The sequence below is a fragment of the Cebus imitator genome, unplaced genomic scaffold (genome assembly GCF_001604975.1).
Source record: "Cebus imitator isolate Cc_AM_T3 unplaced genomic scaffold, Cebus_imitator-1.0 Scaffold228, whole genome shotgun sequence".
Taxonomy (NCBI): Eukaryota; Metazoa; Chordata; class Mammalia; order Primates; family Cebidae; genus Cebus; species Cebus imitator.
This window is the reverse complement of record NW_016107543.1, coordinates 2,057,954-2,070,516: the sequence shown is the minus strand read 5'-3', so window position 1 is coordinate 2,070,516 and position 12,563 is coordinate 2,057,954. Positions and strand designations below refer to the sequence as shown.

Sequence of the window (12,563 nt, the reverse complement as noted above, 5' to 3'; positions counted from 1 at the left end):
TCTGTCACCTAGGCTGCAGTGCGGTGGCACGATCTTGGCTCACTGCAACCTCTGCCTCCTGGGTTCAAGTGATTCTCCTGCCTCAGCCTCCTGAGTAGCTGGGATCATGGGTGTGTGATACCACGCCTGGCTAATTTTTGTATTTTAGTAGAGACAGGGTTTTTGTATTTTTTAGTAGAGACAGTTTGGCAGCCTGGTCTCAAACTCCTGACCTCAGGTGATCCACCTGCCTCGGCCTCCCAAAGTACAGAAATTATAGGAGTCAGCCACCATGCCCAGCTGTGAATTACTATTCTATTATTGTTGTTATTAGAGACAAGGTCTCAGGCTGGAGTGCAGTGTCTCCATCATAGTAGCTCGTTGCAGCCTCAAACACCTGGGCTCAAGCCATCCTCCCACCTCAGCCTCCTAAGTAGCTGGGGCCACAGGCACATGCCACCATGCCCGGCTAATTTTTTAACTTTTTGTAGAGATGGATGGGGTCTTACTATGCTGCCTGGGGTGGTCTCAAAATCCTGGGCTCAATCTAACCTCCGCCACTAAGCCTCCAAATGTGCTGGGATTACTGGGCTGAGTTACTGTGCCCAGCCTATTTACTAATGCATTTCTTTATCTTCATTTATAAAATTTATTTTTTCATGAATAAATCTATCTGGCCTAAAATGCAAAAGACCCAAAAGAATGTACAGAGATGAGGTTTTTCACCTTCCCCTGGCCCCTGCCTCACAGTTCCCCTCCCTGGAGGCAAAGGGAGGGGAAACCAGGGCTCTGGGTTATCTCCAGAGCTGCAAGCCTTCAGGGAGAGAGAGAGAGAGAGAAAGAGAGAGAGAGTGTGTGTGTGCGCGCGTGTGTATTTGAGGACATACGATGTCTGTGGTTCTGCACTCGAGCAAAGTACATCCTGGCCGCTGTTCTGTCTCAGCACACAGCAAGCTGCCACATGCTTCTCTTTAATGGCTGCGTGATAGTCCATTCCATGGATGTCCCTTCATTTAACCCGCCCCTGGGGATAGACTTTTCAGTTGTTCCCAGTCTTGGGCTATGACAGATAATACGGTAGGTACTGTCATGCCCCCGTGTGAGTGTTTCCATATGTTAAATTCTCAGTAGTTCAATCATTGGGTCAAGGGGCAGGGGCATTTATAATTTTGATAGCTGTGGCCAAAGTGGGTTTCACAGAGACTCTGGCACTTTACACGCCTCGTGGGTGGGCATGCCTGTCACCTACTCTTCCACTTGCCGTGTGTCTCAAGGCAGGGTCTGGGCTGTGGCTGTTACCATCCAGTGAGTTACCTTGAGCCCTCTCAAGGACTGTGGTGTGGATTAGCTGAGATATCCAGGCACAGAGCACCAGGCACAGTGCCCACCAGTGGGAGTGCCCAGGAAAGGCTGGTTACCCTCTACTGAGCAACTCACCCCAGTCCACACCTTCATCTGGCCAGATCCGTGGGTGGGGTGGGCAGCACTCAAGGGTCAAGGGGCTGGCAATGGGGCCTGCTTAATTCCCAACAGGCCAGAAGTTCTTTCCCCTCTTCAGAAATTCACTAGCTCCTTTTTTCTCCACCTTCCTGCAACCTCCCTTTCCCTTCTTCCCAATATCTGCCTGCTGCTAGCATTTCCAGCTGGTAAGCAGGCGTAGACGGTGATATCCCTAAGCATATCACCTTTCGGGAGGGCCAGCGGCTAGACACGCTTCCCATGCAACACTGCATAATTTCAAGGGAGGGGGCAGAGGGCCAGACGCTGGCGTGGAGGGGCATCTGATTTGCATATGCTTCTAGAAAGGGGTTTTGTGGTCAAGTTTTGCTGCTTCTATTTGGGACTAATTCAGCTCTCAGCATAACTAGGTGGTCCCAGCTGATGGTTCTGGGAGCAAATGGCTCTGGTGGGCTTGGGAGCAAAGCACCCACTGCTAAGCTGCAAATAAGGAATCTCTCCTCCCTGGTAAGCATTTGGGTGGGTTATAGCCTTGATCCACGGGCCAGTTGGCTGGTGGCTGTACCCCAGGCCTAGCCCACTCCAGAAGTATGGAGGCCTGCACCTCCCCCTCCCTTCCCTTCTCCTTCTCTTTTTTTTTTTTGAGATGGAGTTTCACTTTTGTTGCCCAAGCTACAATGGCACGATCTCAGTTCACTGCAGCCTCCACCTCCCAGGTTCAAGCAATTCTTATGCCTCAGCCTCCTGAGTAGCTGGGATTACAGGTGCCCACCACCACACCCGGCTAATTTTTTTTTTTTTTTTCTAGTAGAAACAGGGTTTCATCGTGTTAGCAAGGCTGATCTCGAACTCCTGACCTCCGGTGATCCCCACACCTTGGCCTCCCGAAGTGCTGGGATTACAGGCGTGAGCCACCGCCCCTGGCCTCCTTCTCCCTTTTTAGTGCCAGTGTCCTCTGCCTCCTTTCCTCCACAAAACCGTCCTAGATGCTGTGACTCATTGCCACCCATACCACATGGCTCCTTATGAGGCCCTTGTGCCCCAGTGGCCTAGACTCAGATAGAAAGCCAGGCACGGTGCCAGTCAGACAGCAGGCACCTGCTCGATACCTGTGAATGTCCCTCCCTCCTTCCCGTTCTGAAACATGGCCTTGAACTCTTCTGCGTGTTTCTTATATTTCAGGGCCTTTGTTATGTTGCTGCTACACAAGGAACTGTTTTTTAGCCAGTAGAACTGTTTTCCTGTCTTTGCTGCATGTGTGTGAAGCAGTCTTTGAAATTGCACACAAGAGGCGACAGCAGAAAACTCTTCCTTCAGCTCCGATGTATGGCTTCCCTCGCTCTGTGCCAGAGGCCCTGTGGATATCACCTTATCCTTTGAGGCCCAATTCCAACCCTAGATACTAGATCCAGGGCTGATAGTCAGCTAGTGCACTCCACTATGGTTGTATCGGTTGTCAAAATACTGAGATACTTGCAATCTTGTTGGCAAATGTACTGATTTGAGCTGCCTCGTACCTTCTACGACCCCTCCTGCCCTCCCTTAGCCCCCTGCACTCCCAGTCCTCTATCAGGTGGCACAGCGTGGGCCCCAGCACCTGCTCCACAGCTGCCCTGACCAGTTGGTTAACGCCTGTGTTGAGCCAGTTGTTAAATCATCTCGGTATCACCTGGTTGCTTTAGTTAGCTACAGCTGTGTAACAGATTGCTCCAGAATTTAGTGGCTTAAAACTGCAACATATCATCTCAGAGTTTTTGTGGATCAGAAAGCAAAGCACCATTCAGCCGGGACCTCTGGTCCAAGATCTTTCACAGGCTGCGATTGAAGTGTTAACCAGCGGCCGGGCATGGTGGCTCATGCGTAATCTTAGTACTTTGGGACGCCAAGGCAGGTGGATCTCCTGAGGTCAGGGTTCAAGACCAGCCTGGCCAACATGGTGAAACTCCATATTTACTAAAAATACAAAAATTGGCTGGGTGTGGTGGTGGGCCTATAATCCCAGCTACTCGGGAGGCTGAGGCAGGAGAATTGCTTCAACCCGAGGAGCATAGGTTGCAGTGAGCTGAGATTGCACCACTGCACTCCAGCCTGGGTGAAACAGCGAAACTCTATCTCAATTTTTAAAAAAGTGTTAGCCAGGGACACAGTTACCCCCATGATGGGGTGGCAGGTGGGGAGAGTTGGGACCTGTTTCAGAGCTTTCATCTGGTTTGGCAGGATTCAGGATTCAGGATTCAGTTCCTCAAGGAGGCCTCCCTTGGCTCCTTGCCTGGTAAACCTCCCCACCACGCAGCAGCTGGCTTCCATCAGAGCGGGCAAGCAAGACAGCAGCAGAGGGCGACGAAGATGCAAAGCAGGGTCTTTTTGTAGCCTAATTTGAGAAGTGACATCCTATCTTTTTTTTGCCGTATTCTGCTGGCTAGAAGCAAGTCATAGATCCAGCCTACACTCAGGGGCTGGATCGCATCTGGTTGTGGATCCCAGGCAGCCACCGCAGAGGCTCTAACACGCTGGGGCCGCGCTAGTGTCTGCCTATTGCACTGATTATGATCCTCGCTCCCAGGCACTGAGCTGTACAGCGTCTTGGATCTTCCCCTAAACATTGTGAGTTCCTACATTTGTCCCTTTCTAAATGAGGACATAAATGTTCAGAGAGGTAGAGTGACTTATTCGTGGTCACACAGCTATGAAAGAATTCAAGCCCAGATCTTTTCCATTTAAATCCACCACCGAGCCTTTTTTAGACTGACCCACCCCTATTCCACCCAGAGAATCTTTTCCTCCTCAGCTCCCCCAAACACCCACGGCCCTGTGTGCAAACTGCCCAGGCCGCTTCTTGGGACTGTGCTTGGGCAGGGATATGTCTATTTCATCTGCGCCTCCCTCACAGGGCTTCTGCAGGGTGGAGTCTCAGGAAACGTGTACCTGATCAAGCTGTGGAATGAGGGTGAATTAGAGGGGTCAGATCCCCAGTAGCATCTGCCTCCGAGGCTCCTCTGTGATTCTGGAATGAAAGACTCCTTTTGAGCCAGCTGGGGAGATGCCTGGTGAAGAGGGGTGGGAAGGCACAGCCCACCTGAAATAGCAGGGAGGCCACGCCTGCTCTGTGGGGTCAGGAGGAAACTCGAGATCTGGGTGGTGGAAGTGGCGGGAATTTGACTCCAGGTGCTGTGTGCTGAGGTGTTGGGTCCACCTGCCAGGTGAAAGCCAGCACCTGACCCCCAGACACTGCCAGCAGCTCCCACCCTCGTCCTCCTTCCTATAGCATCCAGCCCTACAGGGTTCTGTGAGCCCCTCCCGGCTGGTTCGGAGATGAGAAATTGTAGAAATAAAAGACACAAGACACGGAGACAGAGAAAAGCGAGTTTGGGCCCAGGGGTCCACTGCTACCCAAATCGCGGAAACCAGCAGTGGCCCCAAAAGCCGGGACGCTCCACTTTTATTGAGTTGTAAATCTGGGGGCAGGGAAGGTAGGACCTGGTCTTGCTGGTCTGAGACTGGGCACAGGGTAGATAGGGCGTGGCAGTGATAGGGTCAAGTACATCACGTGTCATTCAGGTAGGGGCTCAGGAATTTCTGGCACCTGAAGTGAGGTAAGGAGCATAATGCATCAGCACCTTTTCCATACTTACCGAGGAAGAACTAAAACATTAAGATTTATATTACTATTGCTGATTATCTTTTCTAAGAAAAAAGGAACCAGGTGCAGAAGCAGAACATGAGCGTGGACATGGAATGTGACCCCTGAAGCCCAGCATCACATAGAGACAGTTAAACCCCCGGATGTCTGTGGGTGTCCCTGACAGCCATCAGGCCTACCGCAAGAGCTTGGAGAAGCAGAGTTTTCTCCTAACTCCCCCAAGGAAGGAGATGTCTCAGCTATTTTGGACGTCTCCTTCCCTAGCTGGCTAAATAGCGGGCACTTTCCCAGCGCTGATGCTGCCCACAGCCAAGGCGCCCTCCAGCAGCCCTTATGAGGGTGTGACAGAGGGCTTAGAGCATCTTGCCTTAGTGTCATTCATTTGACAATGTCACCCCAGGTTCACACTTCCAACCTGAAAGGCATTAGTAAAAGAATTAGGATCACCTATGAATAACTAAGGTCACATGTGAATAACTAATAACTACTACGGTTATATTTCTAGTTGCTTTCTTCATCATTATTTATATGGAAATAGGCTGAAGCTTTTTGCTCCTGCCTCAGCGCTTGTGGGATCTCCCCCTAACACCTTCCCTCTGTCCCCTGTTCCTCCTTGTCATCGTCAGATCTGATCACATCATTCTCCGACTTCTTGCTGCCCACACACAGGTCAGGCCAAAATCCTTGGTGTGGCATTCAAGGCCCGGCACAGCTGGGCGCAGTCAACCACGCAGGCTGATTTTCAAACCCTCCCTCCACTCACCGCCCTCTGCCTGGGCAGCTCTGCTCTGTGTCCGCTGGGTTCCCTGAACATGCCAAGGGCCATCCACATCGCTATGACACAGTCCCTTCGTATAAAATGCCTCTTAGTCCAGTCCCTTTTACTGCTTGGCACTATTCTCCCCAGCCAGCGGCCCAGCTCAGATGCTATGCAAGTAACCACTCCGCCGTGCAGCGGAATTCACGGTTTTCTCTTCTTTCCCCCAACACTTCGCTGACTTTTTTTCTCCCTTCTTTTCTTTCTAGCGGTAGCAAGAACAAATGCTGATACTTTTAACATGTCATCCTCCCCAACCAGGTGTGAATTGCTTGCGGGCTCTCTGTGGCCCCCAGCACTGAGCCCAGTGGGCAAGCGCTACAATTTTTAGAAAATGAATAACTGCAAGAAAGTGGACCTAGGTGCTGGGGTCAGGGCACCGCTGAGGGAATAGACACAGCATAGACCTTGCCCTCGGCTCTGTTGTGACTCTAGGTGGGAACAGGGGCCTGACATCACTTGAGTTTGGGAGTTGTTTTGGAAATTGCATCCCTTTTTGTCAGAGGTTTTTAGCTTTTGGGAACAGGCATAAGATTCAGGAAGTCTGGGAGCTCTTAAAATTGTATAGGGAGTTTTTTTCTTTTTGAGATGGAGTTTCACTCTTGTCACCCAGGCTGGAGTGCAATGGTGCCATCTTGGCTTACTGCAACCTCCACCTCCTGGGTTCAGGCGATCCTCCTGCCCCAGCCTCCTGAGTAGCTGGGACTATAGGTGTGCGCCGCCATGCCCGTCTTATTTATTTATTATTTGTAAAGACAAGCTCTCACTATGTTGCCCAGGGTGATCTTGAATTCCTGGGCTCAAGCCATCCTCCTGCTTCGACCTCTGTAAGTGCTGGGATTACCGGCATGAGCCACCGTGCAGGGCCTGTCTGTGGAGTGTTGAAATGCAAACGGAGCCTGCTCGCACCCATGCATTTTTCTGGGACAGGACCCATGGCCCTCACTGGGGTTTAAAACGGGCCACAGCCTCTGCTTCTGGGGAGGAATGGCTTTTATGTGGCTAAGAGGTCAGATGCCTTTGGGTCCCATATTCAACCCCGCACGCAGGGAATTTGTTTGGATTAGGTTGAGCTGCTGGGAATAGTAAACCCCAAATGACCATTGCTTCAAGGAAACAAGCTCAGGAAGAGCCATCTGGTCTGCAGACCATGTGATCACCACGGACGATCCCATTGACCAAGCCCACCTGGTCACGCAGAATGGTGGCGTCACCATCCTTGTGCCCAGGGTTGACTCCTCCCTGCCTGGGGCAATGTGGGGAGGGGAGTTTGATTCCTTACTGTTTAGGAATCCCCAGACACTGAACCCTGTCTGGAGGAAACTCTCCTCCCCTCGGCCTAAACACTTTCCTCCCCACCCCTGCTAGGCAAGGGGATGGCAGGTGCGATGGGAGGATTCTTCACAGCCTCACTCCTGGGGGAGAGGGAAGGACAGGCTGAGAACCACAAGCATTCTTCCTACCAGTACTTCCTCATATAAACCGTTCCTCAGGCTTTTCAGCAGAGTCTGCAAATCATCTTTGATGAAAAGAAAAGTCACGTGCAATTAACAGCATCTGTTTGGAGAGGCACTCAAAACACACAGGGCAGCGTATTTACTATGTGGCTGGACAGACTAACTGCCAGAAGTCAGTATCATTTCCTCTGTTCATTTGCTTAAGAAACTCTTTAGTTCGTGGTCAGTATGAAAGCAACGTTAGCATTCCCAACATCAAAACTGACAGGGTACCGAGTACCAGATTGGCTGGGAGACCCCCACCCAGGCGGCGCTGAAGGAAATGAGATAGAACAGCAAAGTGGGTCTATCGGGGGGCCAGCAGCCTTCTGAGCTGAGAGCCTCAGGGGCTGACAGCATTCCAGGCTGAAGGCCCCAAGCAGATTCTGATCCACGAATTGATTCTCTCCAAACAGGTGGCCATTATTAACAAACAGGTGCTCTGTACTTTCCCATAACTCAAAAATATACCAAGTAGGCAACTGTCACCTGCTCACCACTGTTTAGACAAACTAAGAGGTTTTCTCCATGAGGGAGCCACAGGGACAGGGTAAACTTAACATTTCTCAACAATAGGGGTTCTGGATTAGTGGAATCAGTTAATGAGGGTTTTCTTACAAAGGGCTCCAGCGCTGGCTGCAGAAGGGCTCTAGGGGCTGTGTGCTGAGGTGTTGGGTCCACCTGCCAGGTGAAAGCCAGCACCTCACCCCCAGACACTGCCAGCAGCTCCCGGCCTCATCCTCCTTCCCTACTGAGGAAGTGGGGGCAGGGAGAAGCTGATGTGGTCCCAGATCGGGCGATTGCGCCTTCTCGCCTCTTCTGATAAAGCATCCTTTAAAGTGCCCTTCGTTGGAAGTTTTTAATTTGGGGGCCCATCCTTCCCTTGTTTCCCTTCTCACTTCTGTTTTCCCCACTACTCTGCTCCCTGAGTCTTTTCACTCAGTCATGTCTTAAGGTCCTGTTAAGTGCAAGGCCTGGTGCTAGGGGATGAGGTAGAGACAGATTCCACGCAGACCGTCGTGGCAGAGCTTGTGGTCTGGCCGTGGGAGTGGCCAGGAGAGCAGATATTGACTGATGCCTGGAAGCAGGGATAAAACAGAATGCCTTAAGGTGCCAGAAATGGTGCTTTGGGGCAACCTGCGTCTTGGTTCCAGAAAGGATCTGTTGGTCATGGAGATGGAAGTCATTGTCTTGGGCAAGCTCCAGATGTTGGTAAAACAATCTAAAACAAATAACCCAGGTGGGGGGGGGGTATAAGGATGCTTTCATGAAAAAATAAAAATATCACCAAACTCACACTGGAACAAATAAGTACAAGCTGGCAGTTGAAGTGAGCGAATAGTTTCAATTAGAGATATAGTTCCACCCCTCATCTCCCCTTCTGCACCATTTGGTCTCCACACCCCGCTGGAAGGACTGTGTTTTCAGAGGACAACTGGTGTCTCTGGCTGCATTCATGTTTGGGGCACACCCCAACCCTGCTCCCCAGCCTGGATGGTGGGGAGACCCAGCCCTAGATCCTGGTGTGAGGTTTCTGGGAGCCCTGCCTTCCCTGGGTGCCACTTGTATCTCTATCCTGGAAATCACCTCCCTTGAAAAGTCCTTGCCCCACCCTGAGTCCCTTTGTCCCCCCCCCATTCCCCTTGCTGCTGATGAGGGCAAGCTCTGCCCTGCAGCCTTGCAGGTACAGAAATCCTGAAAGCCAGCTCTCCTGCCGCTTTGGGCTCTAACTTAGGAGGGGGCATGTGTGGTTTACTGTGGTCTTTGGGGGCTGTCCTTTTGAGAAAGGCAGTCATCTGTGGTGGGCAGGGGAGGAAGGGTGGGCTTCCTTTGGGCTGTGGGCTGATGTTGTAAGTTGTTGGGGTTTTCTTGACTATTTGTAACCCATACATTCACTCACAGTCATTTCTTAAGGTCCTGTTAAGTGCAAGGCCTCGTGCTAGGGGATGAGGTACAGAGACAGATTCCATGCAGACGGTTTTAGCGGAGCTTGTGATCTGGCTGTGGGAGTGGCCAGGAGAGCAGATATTGACTGAGCAACGTAATGGAGAACACTGGACATTGCTCAGGGGCTGTAGGCTTAGGGCGGGCCAGCAGGGGTTGGCAGGCAGTAACTTTGCCTGAGAGTGGAGAAGTCTTCAAGGAGGGGACGCCATTTGAGCTGAGCCTTGAAGCGTGAGGCAGCTGAAGGAAGAAAGGTTGACATTGGATTCTAGACCCCATGGCCACAGACACCTTGAAAGTCAGGACATGGGAGACCTGGAGTTTCATGTTTATTTTTTATTTTTTTGAGATGTAGTCTTGCTTCTGCCTCCCGGCTGGAGTGCAGTGGCATAATCTTGGCTCACTGCAACCTCTGCCTCCAAGGTTCAAGTGATTCTCCTGCCTCAGCCTCCTGAGTAGCTGGGATTACAGGGGCGTGCCACCACGCCTGGCAAATTTTCATATTTTTAGTAGAGACAGGGTTTCACCATGTTGGTCAGGCTAGTCTCAAACCCCTGACCTTGTGATCCACCCACCTTGGCCTCTCAAAGCGCTGGGATTACAGGCGTGAGCCACCAAGCCTGATCTCATGTTTATTTTTTATCGAATTACATTTTGGTGCTGAAGGGGAAGGAGAGATGGCTCCTGGCTGTAGTGAGTGGGGATGGCGTGGGAAAGGCTGCCTAAGACTTTCCATCCTCATCTAGATGTTCCTAGGCCCCCAGGCTCACTCAGAGCCCAGGCCACCTTCTCATAGCCATTGGCGTCACTTAGGGGCACCTGCAGCACTGGGGGCCTTGGTGCTGCCTCTGGGCATGTGAATTACAAAAAGGTGCCCATCCTCACTCCAATCTCTGTCGGACCCCACTTGTGCTTGACGAAGGGTCTTTCTTGTGTCAAAGGGTCATGTGTGCTTGTGTGCAGGTGTGTGTGTGTCTTGGAGGCTTAGGTGTGCCCACGAGGGTACAGAGCTCCGTGGACCTCGCCCCCTCAGCTTTTGATGGAGGAAAGCTCCTCTTAGAGCCACAGTGACTCTGTGGGCACCTGGCAGTTACTGCCTGATACTTATGAGGCTTGCCACTCGGCCTCCTCTCTCAGACTTAGGGTTCTTTAGGAGACACACAATCATTCTATCTTTTGAATTTTGACTTAATTAATTATTATTATTATTATTTTTTTCCTCATTTCAAGTTTTAATCAAAGCTTGTATATAAGGTTACTTTATTCCTGCATCTTCTCAATTGTTTCTTCCTTGTATTTGCCCTTTTCCTTTCCTACTTGGCGAGATTTGGCTTTCCGTTCAAGGATCTTTTTGCGGTCTTTGTCCAGTTTTAGCCTAGTGATAACCACCCTGCTGGGGTGAATGCCTACATGGACAGTTGTGCCATTAGCCTTTTCCCGCTGCACCCGTTCAATGTAGATTACGTATTTCTTCCTGTAAACCTGGACTACTTTGCCAATCTGCTGACCTTTATAGTGTCCTCGTACAACCTGAACTTCATCATCCTTTCGGATGGGCGTGGATCGCACGTTGTACTTCTGTCTCAGCTCTTTGGAAAGAGGGGAGGACATAATCTTCCTGCGAATGTGGGAAGGTGCATTGAAATGCCTTTTGAGATTCTTGCTTCGGTCGGAAGTCACAAAGGGATTGAACTTCATTTTGGCAGCTCCCGCTTAGGTGATGGCCGCAAAAGGGAAGCAATTAATTATTTTTTAAAAGATGGAATCTTGCTCTGTCACCAGGCTGAATGCAGTGGCACAATCTTGGCTCACTGCAGCCTCTGCCTCCTGGGTTCAAGTGATTCTCCTGCCTCAGCTACCTGGGTAGCTGGTATTATAGGTGCCCACCACCACACCTGGCTAATTTTTGTATTTTTAGTAGAGACGAGGTTTCACCACATTGGTCAGGCTGGTCTCGAACTCCTGACTTCAGGTGATCTGCCCGCCCCAACCTCCCAAAGTACAGGGATTACAGGGGTGAGCCACCGTGCCCAGCCAATTATTTATTTTTAAATAAATAATTAGGCTTGGCAAATTGTAAAGAGATGTGCCCTGACGTGGTGGCTGGCGCCTGTAATCTCAGCACTTTGGGAGGCTGAGGTGGGTGGATCACGAGGTCAGGAGTTGGAGACCAGCTTGGCCAACATAGTGAAATGCCCATCTCTAGTAAAAATATAAAATATTAGCCAGGTGTGATGGCGGGTGCCTGTAACTCCAGCTACTCGGGAGGCGGAGGCAGGAGAATTGCTCGAACCCAGGAGGCAGAGGTTGCAGTGAGCTGTGATTGTCCCATTGCACTCCAGCCTGGGTCTCAAAAATAAATAAATAAATAAAATAAACGATGAGATACAGCTGAGATAGTATGTGAAACACGGACAAAGCTCCTCCAGATTCTTTATACAGGAGGGGATGTGGGGGCGGGGCACCCAGCAGCAGCACAGGACGCCCACCCCTTTGTGGAGGCCCCTGCTCAGCTCTGCTGCCACCTTGGGAAATTTTCCTCCAAAGCACCTTCAGCTGAGTGAGAAACATATGTCCCCACCTACTTCTAGTGACAAAGACCCAATTCAAACTCGCGTAAACAGAGAAGGGGTGCATGGGGTGCACAGAGAAGTCTCGACAGGGCCTTGCCAGGGCCTTTGTCCAGGAAGGGTGAGGTCAATTGTGGACAGCAACATGCAAAAGTCAGCCTGTCCAGCTGCAGACGTTCACAGAGTACTCAGCGAGGTTCGGGACCAGATGATCATGGTCTAACGCACTCCCCGCCTCCAAACGATCTCTGGTGTCCACACAGTGTGGTGAGTGCAGTGGGAGGAGGGCACCGGGCCTGAGCCGGGGGAAGGAGGGAGCTGGCCAAGGAGGGCTGCTCAGGGGAAGTAGCCCTTGAGCTGGATCTGCAAGGATGAGCTAGACAGGAAGAAGGGTTGGAAGAACATCCTGGGTCGAGAAAACAGCAGCTGCAGAGGCGCAGAGGCAAGGGAAGCAGGCATGGGATCCCCTGTGTCCTGCCCCCAAGAGCAGCCAGGTCTCTGCACTGAGTCGCTCAGCCTCACACCACAACACTCTCCTCCCCAGGTCCGCACCTGTTTCTGTCTCCAGCAGCTTCGACGTCATCGTCCCAGGCTGATGGGTGTACTTCCTGCCTTCAGTGGCAGCACACTAACCTGTCAGGCTCTGGGAAGAGGCCTCG

The 12,563-nt window shown here is 51.3% G+C and overlaps 2 protein-coding genes across 6 annotated transcripts in view; one reads left to right on the top strand and one right to left on the bottom strand.

The window, feature by feature from the left end:
- PLXDC1 (plexin domain containing 1) overlaps positions 1–12,563 on the top strand; it is an 83,147-nt gene that overhangs the window by 51,028 nt on the left and 19,556 nt on the right. The gene's annotated exons all lie outside the window — the stretch shown is intronic.
- On the bottom strand, positions 10,558–11,070 carry LOC108281602 (60S ribosomal protein L26-like). The gene has a single exon (XM_037727356.1). The coding sequence runs from the start codon at positions 11,030–11,032 to the stop codon at positions 10,595–10,597; it is 438 nt and encodes a 145-aa protein (XP_037583284.1). The 5' UTR covers positions 11,033–11,070; the 3' UTR covers positions 10,558–10,594.

Bases quoted from the DNA above. Each gene is read 5' to 3' on its own strand.
- LOC108281602 (XM_037727356.1), bottom strand. From the start codon at position 11,032: ATGAAGTTCAATCCCTTTGTGACTTCCGACCGAAGCAAGAATCTCAAA.